Source organism: Macaca mulatta, chromosome 15 (genome assembly GCF_049350105.2).
Source record: "Macaca mulatta isolate MMU2019108-1 chromosome 15, T2T-MMU8v2.0, whole genome shotgun sequence".
Classification (NCBI taxonomy): Eukaryota; Metazoa; Chordata; class Mammalia; order Primates; family Cercopithecidae; genus Macaca; species Macaca mulatta.
Window position 1 is genome coordinate 81,700,332 of NC_133420.1, and position 18,360 is coordinate 81,718,691.

The window sequence follows — 18,360 nt, forward strand, 5'->3', positions numbered from 1 at the left end:
TAAGTCACAATATTTAATGAAAGTGTTCACTATAAGTTAAACAGTGAATTTAACAAGCATTTAGAAAAAATGTTTTGAATCTGGAAAAGGTAAATTACATTTACTAAAATTAATACTTTGCAATCATTTAGGATCCTCAGAGGCAGGCATTATTGGCTTGACTTCACACCAGTTGAAATATTCATTAAAAGAGATAAAGGAGATAAAATGTTTTATCAATTCATTTTGTAGATATTTTTAAAATGAGAAAACTCCCAAGGTATCTATGATTTCCAAAGAAGCAAAGTAAGGAATTTCCTCTAAGTGGAGTACTCTTAATAGTGGCATAAAATGTTATTAACTTCTAAGTCTAGGGGAATGAAGGCTTTCTAGGGCTCTTTAGCTTTTAGATAATTTCTAGATGGTACACCTCTGCAGATACTTGAGTTTTTCTTCTCTTTGTTCTGCTTGTCATGTGCCATTCCTCTGCCTATCCCATGTCTTCACAGTTTGTGGCCTGGGCTTCAGATGTCTCTTAGCATCACTGAACACTGAGCAAGTTCCTGGTTGTTTCTGCTTGAACAATTTTCAAAAGGAGAGTAGAGCGGGAATGGCTTAATTCTTTCAACTTAAAACCTGTCCAGATGACTTGACTACTACCATTTCATAACTAAATTGATATTAAGAAAGAAATATTAAGATGGTAGAAAATTTTAAATTCAAACTATAAAAATAAATTCTTTATGCAGGAATTATTAGCAATGTGATAAATAGGGTAGGAAAAGATGTTTTGTGTGTTACGAAAGCAGAAAGAAACTTTATTCCCTAAATCATCTCAAGTAAGCTACTGCCTACTCTGCCTAAAGTAAAGTACAAGTTAGTAAACGACAAGTAATTCTAACCTTCACGAATTTGGTGAACTCTTCCACTTTTTCATTGGCTAACAGCAATGTCTTCTGTGCACCTTCTAGAACCTGTTCACTTTGCAATGCTAATCCTTGAAGCTGCTTAGATGCTGCTGTTTCAATGTCTGCCATTGCAGATTCAGTCTCACTTATTCTTGATACTAGGAGAGTAAGCTTGAGATCCTGCAAAAGATCAGCAGTCATAAAATAAAAGATATTTTATAAACAGATTTGGAAAAGTTAGTTATACATGTCAAATAAGGAAAATATTTTATTATTCTCTCTATATATGTATTTATTATTTGGGTAAAATTAATGATTATTTTCATTAATTTTCAATAAAACATCCTAAGTACACATTCTCATATACTTATCATCAAAATTAGTTTATGATTTTTAAAGATTATAATTAAAAGCATGGAAGCTATTTTAGACCCCCAAAGATGCTCTACATAACATGGAAACATTTAGTTTGAAAGTTTGAGTGGGCCTACAAAATTTATATCTACTTGTATAAATACCAGTGTTCAATAATAGTTTTCATTTCTTAAAAACTATCAAACAAAACCTGTTTCCTCTAATACAGAAATATCTTTAATGTTAAACAAATGTTTAGTGTTTCATGTAGAGATACAAATCCTCTTTGCACTTATTTGAAGTGTTTAACTAGCTTGTGGTTTGGGGAAGGAAAAAAATCAACAATGTTAACAATGAAACAAACACCATTATATTCCATCTCTAAGCTAAAATGATCTTTTTAAAAGCATACCTTTTTTTCTAACTCCTCTTTAGATTTCTGATACATCTGTTCATACTGTGACTTTTCTTTTACAGCAACATTAAGTCTTTGCTTTAGTGAATCAATTGATATCTTCTTGTTGGAACATTCTTCAGTTAATGTCTTTACCTACATTAAAAGCATAAAGGTAATTATTATTGTTAAAGGCATTCTAGTCATATACTGTATTTGTTCCAGCAGAAACTAAATGAGTGAATGAGTCTACTTCCATTTATTTTCTCATAACGCTATCAAATTCAAGTATTATACTTACAGAACTGATATTATGAATGAAAGTAACAATCCTTAAATCAGTAACAAAACCCAAAATTGCACACAAACTAAATGAATACTGGTATGTATATCCTTGCACCCAATAACACAATATTAATGTTAACTACATATCCATTAATTACTAACTTAAACTTCCTAAGGCAGGAGATGATTGTTCTGATTCTGAAACAAGCCAAGTTATAGTTAACTTTCCATTGTATTCTCTAAAATAAGTATTACATAGCCTTTTTGATGAAATAAAATAATAGTATATATATACATTGCTTATTTATAAGATATATAATATGTATCTCAAAGCATAACAGAAAAAGTAGTTTTTCAGTTTAATGCCACTAAATATAAATGTTACTTATATAAAGATTCCACGGCTATGTAGGAAATTATTATTGAAGTTAAAAAAATAGCAAAATTGAAAGGATAACATTGAAAAAGCCTATAGGAAGTGATTTTAACTTGCACAGCAGCATGGAAGAGAAGAGAAAGAAAATCCATATGGATTCATCATGCTCATGTAAAAGTTTCTTTCTTAAATCCATTTGACCTAACAGATACTTAAATTTTCATTTTCAACAAGGAAAGTAAAGGAGATGTTCTCTCAGGTGTGCATAACATTTAGTGAATGCCAAAGCACAGGGTGCTTTATGAGTTGTGAAAATAGCATCTTTAAAAAAAAAAAAAAAAACCTTCTAGTTTGGGGTCATATATTACATAACTACTTTAACTACAACTCCCTTTGCAGGTACAACTCCCTTCCCATGTAGAATGCATTAAGGGTATCTAAGAAGAAAGTACATTTTTAAAGAACTTCTGATAGTTATTGGTAATCAAGTTTTCACTAAGAAATACAAGCTTGATTCTATCACAACTTATAGTTTTAAATAAAATGAAATACTGAATAAAAAGTAAAAAAGTATCCTAGAAATACTGAGGATTTTTAATCTTCTCATGGGATATTTATAAATAGAAACAGAATGTGTGGCCATATTATGTATGAGGTTTTAGAGACTTGAATTTTAAAATAAATAATGTACTTTCAGAGCAAAGAGTGTTACTTTGTAACAGTAAATACATATCCTATGAATATTTTCTATACATTTATTAGGACTAAATATTTGTGGTAAGAGAGTAAATACAACAGGAAGTGATATTTTTAGTGTCAGTTAAGATAAAAATTGATACCTTTTTATCAAGATTTTGTAACATTTCACTAAAACTCTCATTACTTTCCAAATTTACTTTCTGTCGAAATTTCAAGTCCTCTATCAAATGTCTTTTCATAGTTATATCCCTCTCCATTCGAGACATCCTTGAAAAAAAAAAAGGTAACATCAAGAGTGACAGAAAATACCTTAACAGTGGTGATATCTTACATTTTATCCAATATTATACCTACTGTTAATTTTTAAATGTTATGTGATATTGACACTGTAAATTAGTAAAATGAATTGCATTGGATAAGATATTGTTCTTTTAATATTTTGAACACTTGTAAAATCTATAGTTGTGACTTGGTAATTATACAATTACATATACGTATTAAAACAAAAATATAAGAAATGAAAAAAATTAATAACACTTATGAAAACAGAGCTATTTCATTTAAATCACATTTTTACATTGCTGTGAAAAATCAAAGTGATATATAAAGATAATCAAAAGCATAACAATAAGAAAAAATCTAATACTTCAATAAACAAATGTAAACTCTTGTAATGAAACTAAATTAGCCATAATATCTTCTAATTTAATATAATTTGAGATTCAATCCACACATCTGTTTAGCACAGTTGATGAAATATTAAGTATAAAATGGTAGATGCTGTGAGAACCACTACTCTCTTGCTGCTGCTGCTGCTGCTGCTGCTACTGCTACTAAAATAAGAATGACAATAGCTAACATGTATCGAAGACTTACAATGTTCCAGTCACTGTTGTAAGTGCTTTACATGTATTAGCTCATTTATTCCTCAAAAGAACCTAATTTAATATTATTGAATTTAGGCATAGGCCTAGTAGGTAGGGAAGCCAGAATTCAAAGAGTGTTAATCGAGAGCCCTGTTAAACAATAAGCAAGACTTACTCTTAATAAATAAACTTCAAAATATTATCAGTTAAAAAATTAACCAACCTTTTTGTCTAAGACTTTTATCTACTCATATCACTTCTAAGTGCTCTTCACTTATAATGAGGTCTACAGGTGTGTTTGTGAGATACATATATCTTAAATGTATCAGAGACAACTGGAATTCTATCTAAACATCTTACTATTTCTAAGCAATAGTGTAGCTCTGAAAGATACAGAATGAAAATAATTTTGATTCAGTGGGATACAGCATTTAAAATCTTTTTACTGATAAACACAAAAAGTACAAACTTTCATAACCTCCAGTTATTTTAAACACAAACAAAACTTTCCTTTTTATACCTTAGCTTCATAAGTTTAGGCATTAAATCCAATACAAATACTAATCTATATATTTGGGGGGGGTCAAATAACTGCCACATTGTAAAGTTTTTCATTCATAGTCTCGAAGCCATTAATTTGTATTTATTCAAAATTAAATATGTTTAATAAGGGAAATTTAACTTAATCCTTATTCTAATAAAAAAACTAAATAGCTTGCCATTAATCATGCTATACATAGTATTCCTTAAACTTTCATCTTATGTAGGTTTAAATATGAACTAGGGAAGGAAAACATTAACATTAGCAGTTTCTTAGGGTACGTTTAATAGACTTGGATGCCACTAGGTGGCACCAAATACAATGGCTAGAAATACAAAGACCATACTTTTCATGCATTTCCTTTATGTGTTCTTCTTTTGCTAGGAGTTCAAATTTCAAAGACTTCACATTTGATGACTGTTTAGTGAGTTCATTAGTTGCATTCTAGATTAAAAATAGAAATAAATTTAAATATACCTTTCAACCTTGGTCTAAAGCAGCATAAAAATAAGTGCCATTCTAAAAAAGAAGAATACATTTACAATAATTATGGTAAACAATAATTAAAATGAATATTTTAATATTTTAAATGCTTTATTTTATATGCTCTAATAGAAATACTATAGTAATACTAAAACTTTTATATAACATGCCAAACTATAGAGGAACACAATCATGTAAGAATAGCAAAGAGTATGTATCCAAAATACATTTACAGGAAATGTGAATTGTCCTAGTATAATGTAAATATGTGAATAATTAAGAATTTTAATGATTTAAAAAGATCACTTAAAACAAATACTGGATTTACTAACATCTTAGACTAACTATGGTCACAAATGCTTTGCTGCTCATCAAGCAGGGGAATCCATTTCCCAACCCTCTGAATGTAGTCTGGCTTGTGACTTGCTTTGCCCAAAAGAATGCAGCAGAAATGAATTGTGTAAATTTCAGTTCCCAGGCCTTAAAGCTTTATGGCTTCTCTCTTTGCCTTCTTGGAATGCTGCTCCAGGATCACCTTGCAGTTGATGTATCATGTGGAAGTGTACCAAGACACTACAGCTGACAGGCAGTAGATCAATTGTCCGATCTATGAGTGAGGCTATTTTGTATCTTCCAACTAGGGAAACCTTCGGTTTGAAAAAATCCAGGGATATGAGGTTGCCCAGAAGAGACCAACAAAAGAACTTCCCAGTCAACCAACAAAATCGTAGGAAATAATAAACTGTTGTTTTAAGCCACGATACTTTGGGATAGTTTGTTAGAGAATAATGATAACTGATAGAAAACCTCATGAATACTCAGTCCTTCTTTAAGTTATTAATAACACTACTTATTAAATTATTTATAAACAATTATTAGTTTTTCAAAGCAAAACAGTTCTGTGGTATTTGTTGTCAGTACAGCCTAGGAACCAGAGGTGGTAACTACAGTGTTAGAACACCTTTCAATTTTGACTCTAGTTCCAACTAAATGTATAATCTAAGACATCACTTAGTCTTTTCAGTACTTTAGTTTTTCCACATTCAAGATAATGTTGACATACTCACATTAATCCATTTGTTAACTTTTAAAAGTATTAAATGAATATAAATAAAATATAATAGCTGTTAAAATATTTGGAGTAGTTATTTAGCTAATATTTCTAAACTACAATAAATTGTTTCTATTAGAACTATTCCTAGATTTGGATGTTTGACTCATGCTAAAAATAATTTGAGTTTGAAAAGATTAAACTTTAGTTACCCAAGGTAAATGTAATTCATCAGACTGACTTTAAGTATCTCATGGATATAACATACAAATAGAACATTTGAAATAATTTTAATTTTTACATGAAATGTTAATTTTTCTTAAAAACTCAAAGCTACTTCAGCATGGCAACTCTTTTGAATGTTATGTTTTGATCAAATGTGTGTGTAATGCAATCAAAATTTATACCATAGTTTGCATGTTTACAGTGATGTACAGTATCTTATTTCCACCACTGCTTGAATATGTTCCACACTAGTCAATTTATCAAATAATTGAAGCGTTTGCTTTAATCATTAATTTTCAATTCTTTCTCTGATGATTGTTCATTCAGTTAGAAATATGAACATCCATGATTATGCTAAGCTAATAGTGATATGTTAATATAGTGATATTATATTATAAATATTATCACTATAAATTATATATGATATACTAATACGTATTATATTATCACTATACTATAATATAGTGATGGTTTTAGGGACTACTGTGATATAAATGTCTACTTATCCCTCCTCTAAATGGTCCCAGACTGTGCTTTTCTAATTTTGTATTTACCTTAACATTTTCATATTGCCTTTTTTTTTCCTGTCAATCTGTTGGTTGTAATTTTTTGCTTGTGTCATTATTCCTGCCTAAAAACAATCATCCTTCCCCTTAATATGCATACTTCTAGCGTGCTGCACTGAAGGTGTTTTCTGCTGAGAAGTAAAATAAACTTAGAATTGTATTTAAAATAAAAGATACAGGCAGTAAATAAAGTCCGAGAGTATCTTCAATGGAATGAATTAAGTGGATATTAAGATAACTGGTTGATTCTTTTCTGTTTTTAAACTTAAGGCTGTATTTTATGTGGCTGAAAATACTGTTAACTCTGACTTGGAGAATTGAGAGAAAAGCAATTTATAATAAATAAAACGCCAGGTTGAGATACACTTTGGCCAAGATCTCTAAATCTAACATCTATTTCATTTGATCCTCAAAAATTTTTATCAGATGGGTAGAAAGGTATCTCTGCTTTAGACCTCTAGAAAAGTTAAGTAATTTCCTTGACCAGGTTGATGAGAAGTTAATGGCCAAAAATTGATTGAAACCCAGGTCTTTTGTCCCTTTTCCATTCCCTACTACACAATATTTATCTGTAACATGACTTAAAATCTGGTGTAAAACATATACATCAAAAATGTCACAATGGTAAAAAGTCATCCCTGTTACAGCTTTCCTATACAAAGTTTATTGAATATTTTTTTTTAATTTGCATAGTATAATGATTAGGAGCATGGACTATGGAGCCAGATGGTTGGAGTTCTAATCTCAGCTCTATATGCAGTACCTGTGTGATCTTGGACAATTAACTTATTCTTTCTGTGTCTCAGTTTTCTCAACTGTAAATGAACCACAGACATCAGAAAAACATATATAAAATTACACAGAAAAGTGTAATATTAACTGCATAGTACAGAAAAGGTGTGTATAAACCTTTAGTATATTCGAATCTAGCCAATTTTCTCAATTAAGTCTAAAAACATTAAGTAGAAAATAAGCTACTTATTTAAAAATCACTATATTATCAGTTTGATATCTGGAATGAGCCAAATTCTATTTCTTCTAAACAAATTAGTATGTTGAAGTTCTCACTGAACCCCCAGTACATTAGAATGTGACTGTATTTGGAGATAAGGCCTTTAAACAGATAATTCAGGTAAAATGAGGTTATTAGGGTGGAATCTAATTCAGTCTGAGCAGTGTCTTTACAAGCAGGGAAATTAGGACACAAAGACACATAGAGGGAAGACCATGTAAAGACACAGGGAGAAGACAGCCATCTACAAACCGAGGAGAGAGGCCTCAACAGAAATGAAACCTGTTGACACCTTGATCTTAGATTTCCAGCCTTTAGAACTGTGAGAATAATATATACGTTCACTGTTTAAGACAACCGGTCTGTGGTATTTTGTTATGGAATCTCTACAAACCAGAATCAAAACAAAAATTTTTAGTAGTAGAGAGTATTATATACTTAAAGATACTTGGTCTTCTAGGAAATTTCTATATGAAAATATGAAACAAAACAAAAGTAAAAATTTATCCTTTTTGTCCCTATGCAGTTTGGTCAGTGTTCCAAGACTCTAGGTTAGATTATGGACAATCAATTCAAACTAATTGCTTTAGTTCTCTTTCTGATTCATACATTCCTCCAAACCAAGAGAGAGACCTGTACGTGGGTAAAAGCTTACACCATGAAAAATCATAATACAAAGAACTTACAGACACTCATATGGATCTATTATTACCAAAAATTATTAGACCATTTGTAGTAAGTAAAATAAGTAAAATATAAATCAATGAAAAACTGTTTATGTAAAAATGATAAATTATGATTTATGTATAAATCAACTTAAAACTATGTCTTCTAGAAGTCAGATTAGACAATACTGGATCTAGCACTCTATTTTATCTTGGTGAAAAACAAAGTTAGAATCATGAGGACTTAAATACACGAAGAATCACAGAAGTAAGAATTAAAGTCTATGTGACAGATAAGATCAAGGAATATCTCAATGATTTTATCTTCTCTATATGAAACCTTAACACTGAAATGTTCAGTTTACACATTTTATCCCTCATTTTCAGAGACACATTTTAAGGTTCATGCCCCAAAATTGCATAACACTTTTTCCCTCACATTTCTAATATTTTATAAGTTATTTAAGATTATAAAATGTTGTGACTGACCCAAGTTTTACACATAAAAACTGTCTAAAGAAGATAGTATTCAAGAAGAATCCCAATGCTAGTTTGTATATTTGGTTACTATTAATAAAGCAAATTATTTTCAAGCAATGATAAACTCATTTATTTTAAGTTTTATCCTATTTATCCTATGAGTAAATCTGCACTAAAAGATATATTATTGAAGGGTGCACATACCCTATTTGGGATTGAAAACAATGAGAGTCTATTTGACATTTCAACATAGTATTCCAGTACCCTCCTAACAGGGATGATTATTCCATTTCTAATGTACTCTGTGCATTTACAATCAGGATTTTCTTTCTAGTGACTCACATTATAGCAATGGTCCCATATACACTGCCCTTTTTAGCTTCTAGCTAGCAACCCCCACTGAAGAAAATATTTAAATATGTGAGGAATAAATGGGCTTAAGAAGCATGAAAATGAACTTTCCAATTAAAACTCACTCACAAATCCTATTTCTTACAAGGGAATTCTACTTAAACTAAGGACAGCCTTACTTTTAAGTTGCTGACAGTTTTGCTTGGTCTTAGATTCTTTTTTTTTTTTTTCCTCTCAGTGCTTTTTTTCTACATACTTCCTACTATTTTAATATGGTTGTTGGTTGGAGACAGAGAAGGAGGAGATAAGTGGGAGGGAGAAGAAGAAGAGAGCAAAAGTGGATTGGTTTCACTCTCAAGTTTAACTTGCTGGAAGTATGCAGAGAAAAGCAATTCTATTTATGTTGACATATTACATGTCTGAAAGGATTCTGTTTAGCTGGAGGGAGGCATGGGGGCAGAAGGAAGTATTAGAGTAGCAGATATCGGCCAGTTTACATCAGCTCCTAAATTAGGATTTCATGGTGTCTTGTCTTTTTCAGAGAATGGTAGTATTCATTATCAGATAAGAATCTACTGGGCTAAAAATTAATGATGATGGCAATATTAATAATTTTGGATTATCTATACTATAATTTACCTTTATTAGAAAAAATTAGTGTTCATATAAATATGTCTTGCAGGATTCAAGCATAATACATGTTTTCATGCTTACTAAACTTTATAATCACCTTTAATTTACACTGTAATTGCTTCATTTCCAAATCCATGCTCCTTGAAGGACCAAGTGATGTAACTTGTATCCGTGGAAATGTTACTTGGGAAACTTCTTCTGCCAAACTTGTGATTTCAGATGAGGACTCCAATTTCTTTAGTAAATCTTCTTTTTCTTTCCGAAGCCCAGCCAAATCCAAATTTAGCTTCTTTTTTTAAAAAAAGAAAATAAATATAAATATATTATAAAAGTAACTACATTTAATCTAATAATTATCAGCATAAAAGTCTACAGCTAGGAAAATATTAAAGAGAACTGAAATTAATTATAGTTATTATACGAACTTTACAAAAATCTTAACCTCTATTAGATTTTGCTTATAGTAGTAGGGCTTGCAAAGTTAAAACAAAGTGAACCAGCTGTACTCAATATCTTTTGGTTGGCTGGTCCTGACTGATGATGCACTATTTCTTTACCTTCACACATAAATGGGTGAGCCAGAGATTCACATATTTGATAACCTCGACTTCAGGGCTGATGTAGTACTTAACTGGGAAAAGCCAAGCTGGAGCAGGACAGGATAACAGATGTTAGCTGTTTATTCCACTGGGTAGGTCTTACCATCCTATATAGCAGCCAAAATGCTTCTCATTTAGCAACATAAATGTTAAGTCCAATTAGCAGACGAGGCTTGTTAGAGATTTAGTTCAAATAAATAGCGTACAAACAAACTCGCTCAGTTTTATGCACTTGATTGATTGTTGAAAAGTCCTGTTTCTAATGTTGAGGTAGAAATGCACTAAACTCCTTACATTTTGAATTTTTAATAGCATAAACATTTTGCTAAATGACATAATAGTAATGTTTTTATGAAGGAGTGTAAAAGAAACCATCTTAATGTTAGCCCTTCTCATTCACCAATCTATAGTCAGCAGAATGTCACCAAACTATAATGGCATAACAACTCAGAGCTGCTTAAGAGGGTATTTGCATTACTATTTTATTATTCCAAAGAAGCTTATAATGTGGTACCTTAACATAAGGTACAATTAGACAAAATGATACTGAAATCTCTCAGAGGGGGAAAAATTTTTCTTTGTTAAAAATTCCAATTAGAAATAGCAAAAGATGTAGCTAAAGTGTACAGTAAGATGAACATGAAACTTAAGTATTAACACTATATTTAAAACACAATTTCTAGAAACTATACCATCATTATATATGTATTTGTATATGTAAGTGCATATTATTAAATATGAATATTTAAGATCATGGATTCAAAACTAGAACTTGATATACTTCAGATTAAACTATGTTCTGGCAACATAAAACGTATGCTGTGGTGAAAAAAACTATTTGGCTATATTTTACCTTATAATCTAAAAGCATGGTTCTATAGAATTTTAGGAAATTGTTTATGAAATTTGTTCCATGAAATTTGTTCATGAGTTGTCCCAAAAGAACCTAATAATTAATATATAATAGTAAACTCTTAGTTTCCTTAAACCTGGAAATCTTCCTGTCTAATATTCAAGCTTGAATCCATCTCCCTCCCTGTTTATTCATTCCCTATGTCCAATCAATTGTCAGGTTCTGCAAATTACATAGTGTTTCTCATTTTCATTCCTCTCAGCCACTCTCTTAATGCAAACGCTCATTATCTCATTAAGACTATTACAATAACCCTTTCTCTGCCGTCAACCTTTCCCTACCTTCATTCCACCTTTTATACAACTTCCTAAAACAACACTGACCAGTTATTCCCTTAATCAAAGCCCTTCATGGGTTCTTCATTCCAATAGAATAAATCTCAAATGTTTGTGGATAATAAGGCTCTCTAAGCTTAGGCTTCAATTTGTGTTGCTGTCAGGCATCATATGAAGCCAAACCTGCCTGCCATTCCCCAAACCTGCCTGCCATTTTTACATGGATGACTCTACACATGGTGTTTCTTTCTGCTGAAATCTGTCTCATCTTTAAAGGGCAGCTTAGTATTCCTCCTTCATGAAGACTTCTTTGTTCCTTTCTTCTTACTGGAATACTTAGGCGGCTTCTCTCATTTGTTATACTTGTATGCCACCAGATTTCTGTCTAATCTTTCTACCTGGCAGATCCTGACACTATAAATGTGCCTCCACTGAGGAAAGATCAAGTCAATAAATACATTCTTCTAAAAGACATGCATACGTAACTTTCAACTTCAATTTAACAATATAAAAATGTATTAAATGAAGAAAAACTGAAATTACAGAGGCAGTAAACTAAATGACTTGTACTTTATTAAAATATAATATTTTGATTAAACAATATTTAAAATCTACAATCTTGAAAACATATTTCCGGTGTTAGTTATATATGCATAGAAATGCTACGCAGCATCTGTTGAAAAACAGGAAATATGTAAATCACACATTCCATCAGTTTGGAAACCTTTGGTTCTCCTTAGCATTGTGGACAAATAACTGGAGCTCTCTTATTAACTTCTCTCAGTTTAAAAATTCTACTTCTTACTTGAGAAAGCTATAGATGAGAAAAAATGTATAAATAACTTTCTTTTGCTTACATTTGCTGTAGGCTGTGAGACAACTTTTGTGGGTGACCTTGTTAGAAAGAGACTGTGCCATAAAAATCTACCAATAAATTAAGATTACTCTTAAAATTGTGAGTTTTCTTGTTTATTAGCAGCATGATTCCTATTTCTCTACTATTGCCTTTCCATCTTCAAGCAAATATTTATAAGCATTTAAGTCACATTATGTTAAGAACAAGTGATAACAAAACACACATGGAAGAATCATAATTTCTGGATTCATATTCTCTGGGTCTACTGCTTACCAGCTGAGTGAGCTTGCACAAACACATGGCTTTGTTTCCTCGTTTTAAAAAGAGACGGTGCTTGTCTACCTAACAAAGGTGATCTTGAGGACAGAATCTTAAAACGTCTGTGATTGCACATAGTAGATGTTCATTGTCAGCATTGTTATCTTGTGGTAAAGGCTACTAATAGTGTCTGAGAAGTGTTAAAGGCTGAGGAGCTAGATTAATAAAACTTTAACATGTATATACATAATAACCTGGTAATTTCTCTCATGACAGAAACTTTAGTTTGTCTTAAGTCATAGTTACTTGTTTGACTAGAATAAATCTAGGATCCCTCCTATACTACTACACAGGTATTGAAGGCAGATATGCTCCTCTGACTCTATATCCGCAGCAGTGCAATCCGTCTATAGTCTCCCAAACATCTATTTCAATTTAAAAGTTGACTTCAATAAGAATAAGTACTGAGATTCGTATTGATTTATGTGTAGTCAATTATTTCTAACCAAAGGTTATAAAATAGAACTTAACACTATAAAAATTTTAAACTAGACACTATCTATTAATAATTTATTTAAATTTAACATTGAGGAAGCATAAATCCCTGAAAAGGAGAGAACTCTCTAAGCGACTGTAAGAAGAAATAAGAATGTACTGAAAAACTTATTCTTCAGTATAATATCCTGTGGTAGACACAATTCTCAGATGACATGCTCTGGTACAATACCCTCCCCTTGTATGGGACCCAGAAATATGATAGGTTGTCATTCCCATGATTACATTATGTTATATGCAAAGAGAATTCTGTAGGTGTAATTAGGGTCAGGGTCCCTAATCAAGTTTCTGAGAGCTAATCAAAAGCAAGCTTTTCTTGACTGGTCCTGACCTAATCAGATGAGCCCTTTCAAAGAAGGCCAGAGGCATTCTCTGAGGTCAGGGAGATTCCCCTGCTGGCTTTAAAGAAGTAAGTTGCCATGTTATGAAAGGAGCTACAAGACAAGACCTAAGGGAGGCCTCAATGAGCTGAGAATGATCCTTGGGGCTGTCAACCAGCAAGCGACAGACCTCAGTCCTATACCCACAAGGAACTGAATTTTTCAAAAAAGGCAGCCTGGCTGACACACTGATTGCAACCTTGCCACATTCTGAGCAGAGCACCCCACTAAGGCTGTATCAGACTCCTGACCCAATGACACTGTGAGGTAATGAATGCATATGTTGTTTCTCAGCTGCTAAATTTGTGTTTTGTAGCACAGAAAATTAATATGGGTCCTGATATTTTTTACATCAGTGCCTTTCTAGAATCTACTTCTTGTTATCTTACTGCCACTCTGTCCCATCTCAAGAAAGTCTCCCAAACCCCACAGTGTGTAGAGTTTATATAATATTCTCACTCTGGATTAATTTTTTTTTCTTTATCCATAATTTTGTATTCATTTTATTTATTCAATTGCTTTACAAATTGTCCCATTTTCTTTTCAGACAAGGTCTTGCTCTATTGCCCAGGCTGGAGTACAGTGGTTTAATCTTAGCCCACTACAGCCTCAAACTCTTGGGTTCAAGGGATCCTCCTGCCTCAGCCTCCCGAGTAGCAGGGACTACAGTGAGTAAAAATACCCAGCGAATTTTTTAATTTTTTTGTAGATATGGGATCTTGCTGTGTTGCCCAGCCTGGTCTTGAACTCATGGCCTCAAGCAATCCTCCCGCCTCGGCCTCTCAAAATGCTTGGATTATAGTCATGAGCCACTGTGCCTGACCCCCATTTTCCTTTTAATTTTTTTTTGTTCTTTTTCATTTTATTTTTATGTTCCATTTTCTATGCTAGAAATATAAATTGCCTCTACCAGATCTGCATTTTGTAGTTTAACTGACAAGCAAAAAGCCTCTGGCCAGAAGCTTTTGTTTGCTGCTCTCAACTGTAACTGTAGAATCCCATGAATAGGGTAAATTAGTCTCCCCTGGCCTATTTTCCCTTATTTTCTTATATGGGATTTCATTCACAAACTGCTTTCATTCATGGCACCAACTTGACATTTGCTGGCAGATTTAGATATGGAGTACCTAGATTCAGAACCTGATTCAATACCTATCATTTATTCTTTTTACACATACTATGTAGTTAGCACTATGCTAGTTCTCTGTTTTCAGTAAGAAAAAGGTTATAGATAATCCTTGCCTTTAGGTAGCTACTGGTCTGTAATCCAGAAATACGTAACAATAAACTATAGTAAGTGCTATGAAGAAACAAAACGGGAAGCTGAGGGAACTGCTGCTACCTTCAATTCCTGTCTGGTAAATGCTGACTAGAGCCTGTTTCCCTCCCCATATTCCCCTGATTTGTTCTGTAAAATGTGATCTAGAAGCTAAGTACAGCATTGAATGTACTAGCTTAGATCTATGACCACTCTGCTTTCCAACTTTTACTCAAGAGAAGATAGTTGCCAAATCACTGGTCAGTAAACTGGGGGCAGTCTGAGGACATCAGGCATCCCTTCTCCATCAGGGAGACCTGTTGAACATTTTAATGTTCAGGAACGAACTATCAGAAAAAATAAAACAAGGCCCTTGGAAAATATTCTTCAGGCCCCATAATGAGAAATAAAGGGCTTAGAAAAAAAGCTGAGAAAATCATTTCCCTAATTACTCCCAAAACAATATATTTTTAGATACTCTCTGATCTTCATGTCTCAGAAGAATAAAATACTCAATATCTGCCTATTCAACGAACATGTTGCTAGTTGTAGCACATGTAAAGAAAATGCTATTGGGTATCCAATCAGTTCAGAAGCAGTGCTCCAAGGGAAACGAATGGGATCGGGTATAGCTCTTCACTTCTAAAATGAAAATGATTCTGACCTACGGTTTTTTTCTGGACAATATCCATCCTACAGCATTCAAAGACACAGTTCAGTCTTTCCCATTTGTTTTTTACCACTGGATTAAAAATTTAAAGTAACGAACCATTTAAAAAATTTGGAAATAGTTGGGATAGTAAAGTCTGAAACATAAAGACACAAAATTCTAGAAAATACAGCCAAACATGAGGTGGAATGCCAGAGACACTGGATCAGAGTTTCTGGGAGGTCTATGCAGGAAATAGCTGGTGGCCAAAGAACACTTTGCAGTCCATGCTGGAGTAACGGTGAGATGCTCAATATTGAAAAAGGTGAATCAGTAACCAGAGTGAAAAGTGAGGCTTACTTGCCATCTATAACAATAATGTACTCTCCATGTTTTCTTTCTCCTTTTGAAAGCCAAAAGGCTTGACAATCCAAGTAGGGAAAAGCAATCATTAAACGAGAATGATCTGTTTCCAATAACTTCTCCAAAATATCTCATCTTAAATTATGCTTAGGACTGACTTAAGACTATTTAATGTTGAATACAGAAATAAGTTCATTTACATTCTCACAATCTGATTATTCCGATTCATAATTAAGTAGAGGCAGCAATTTTAAAATCTTATTGTGTTTTTAAAAAATGACAACATAAATTACGTTACCAGAATGTAAATAAATGAGACTGGAGAGAAAATTCTAATTGAATGGGATATATGTAAATTCTATAGGCAAGAATGCCCTAGAAAGTCACCATAATTTTAATGATATTCTCCCTCCTGTGAATAGAATCAATGTTCTTTTATTGAGAATATTATACTTTTAAAGGGGATAAAATGGAAAGAAATAAAATTCTGTATGTTGTCCAGGTATAGGACTAAATTCACAGTCAATTAAAATGTATGAGTTATCAAGACAATGCCATCATTTTCTATGTCACTAACAAATATTTTCCATATAAGACTTATTTAAAAAGGTAAATAGTTCAGATTAATAACTTCCAAGTTTAGTAACAAGACTTTTAAATTTAAAACATTAATTTTCTTTTGTTAAGATACTTGAGATCACCAAGAGAAAGACTTAAAAAATAAAAACCAATAACCAAAAAAAGATCTTAGGCTGAGACGTAATTATTTATGTAACAAAATTTCTTATGAAAAATCCACTAAGTTACTACATCACTCATTTATAAACTATTTTCTGACAACTGCAGTTATGAAAGGGCTACACTGTGTTTCACAAAATGTCAAGCAAATGAAGGTAATATAGAGGACTTTTCACCAATGCTTTTGCTAGTAGTTAGACTTCAGTAGCCTTTAGAGACCATTAAGTACCTTTTGGCTAATTGGCCAATGGTAGATTAATCCTCTTTTTATTCTAGCAACACTATTTTAACACCCTTACACTCTGTCAATGCAGAGTCTGAATGACAAAATAATATTGTGCATGAATAATAAGCAGAAAAGTTAAATTAACATTTCATGTTTCACATGCCATACACAGGTGTCAGAAGAACTTCCTTTTTTAAGTCACTGACATTCAACTTTTTTAAACAATCTCATGTTGACATCTTATTGAGGTGAATCTTCCTAATTACTGCTAATTGCCTATCAAGAAAAAAAACTCTTTTCATGAAGTGTAGTCGTCTGGTACAGATGAACCCAGCTCCAGTGTGCACATTAAAGACAAAGCATGACACTTAAAGTGCTACTTTGTTATAAGGTCATACTAAATATGGTTTGCAATTAACAAAGCAGTTTTTTTATGGGTCTGAAAATGCCAATCTGTCTTGATGTGTTCAAATTAGGTTCTGTCAGAGAAATATGGATATCCGCATATGGATAAGAGATATGCTACTCTCAATAATATTTACAAGGAGTTAAAGTAATTCAGTGCCCTTAGACTTTGTAACATAAGTTCTAGCTAATGTCCAATTAAATAATTATTTTGTAACTATGTTTAAATATTATTTCTCAAAATGAAAATCAACACTATTATTTCAAGTGTCAAATTATTCAAAACAGTTTACTAATACTTTTAATTCTGAAAGACCAAAAATACTCAAAATGTTTAACAAGTACTTTTAATTTATATGAATACTTTTTATATGCCTTTATAGCAAATTTTAACCTATGTGATATTAGCAAGGTAGTTTCTTTCAAAATAATCTGAATAACTAAACGAATGCATTTTAATTGAATTTGTTGACCACATCACTTAAACTTCTGTTCCCACAAGTATGGGGAAAATAATGGATAGTAAAAACATGTTATATGTGAAATTTAGAAAGTTAACTAATATAATTGACTTTCAAGTATTCATGGGAAAAATAAATATTTGTCTAGTCACAGAAAAAAAGAGTTTGACTGTTGGTTTGTTGTTATTTCAAATCTTCTGTTTAAGTTACGAGAAGAAAAGCTCTCTTGAAAACTAAATACCAGGTACTAAATAGTGGAACAGATAATGGGAACCAAAAGTATATCCAAAATAATTCATCATCATCACTACCAATATAATTTCTCAATGTTTATATGGTAATATTATGAGTTCAATCGTAGCCCTCCTAAACACTAGACTTACATATGACATCCTTACTAATGACTATGAGGTTGCAATGCATACCCATTCTGACTTCTTTCCTCAATAGGAAAGAAAGACGATGGTAGTGCTATTTGATATCCTAAAGGAGAAACTGTGCAATGTCTTTCTGAACTCCTCTTTTTTACTCTCCTTTTCCTGCTTAAACTCAGTTA

The 18,360-nt window shown here is 32.0% G+C and overlaps 1 protein-coding gene across 8 annotated transcripts in view; it reads right to left on the reverse strand.

The window, feature by feature from the left end:
• Positions 1–18,360, reverse strand: part of CNTLN (centlein) — a 367,082-nt gene that overhangs the window by 43,204 nt on the left and 305,518 nt on the right. For all 8 annotated transcript variants that reach the window (XM_077966047.1, XM_028835147.2, XM_015117646.3 and 5 more), the window contains 5 exons: positions 9,966–10,157; positions 4,749–4,846; positions 3,136–3,262; positions 1,654–1,791; positions 882–1,067 (listed from right to left, as the gene is read on the reverse strand). In XM_077966047.1, coding sequence (XP_077822173.1) covers positions 882–1,067; positions 1,654–1,791; positions 3,136–3,262; positions 4,749–4,846; positions 9,966–10,157 — 741 coding nt within the window. The remainder of the gene's footprint in view (positions 1–881; positions 1,068–1,653; positions 1,792–3,135; positions 3,263–4,748; positions 4,847–9,965; positions 10,158–18,360) is intronic.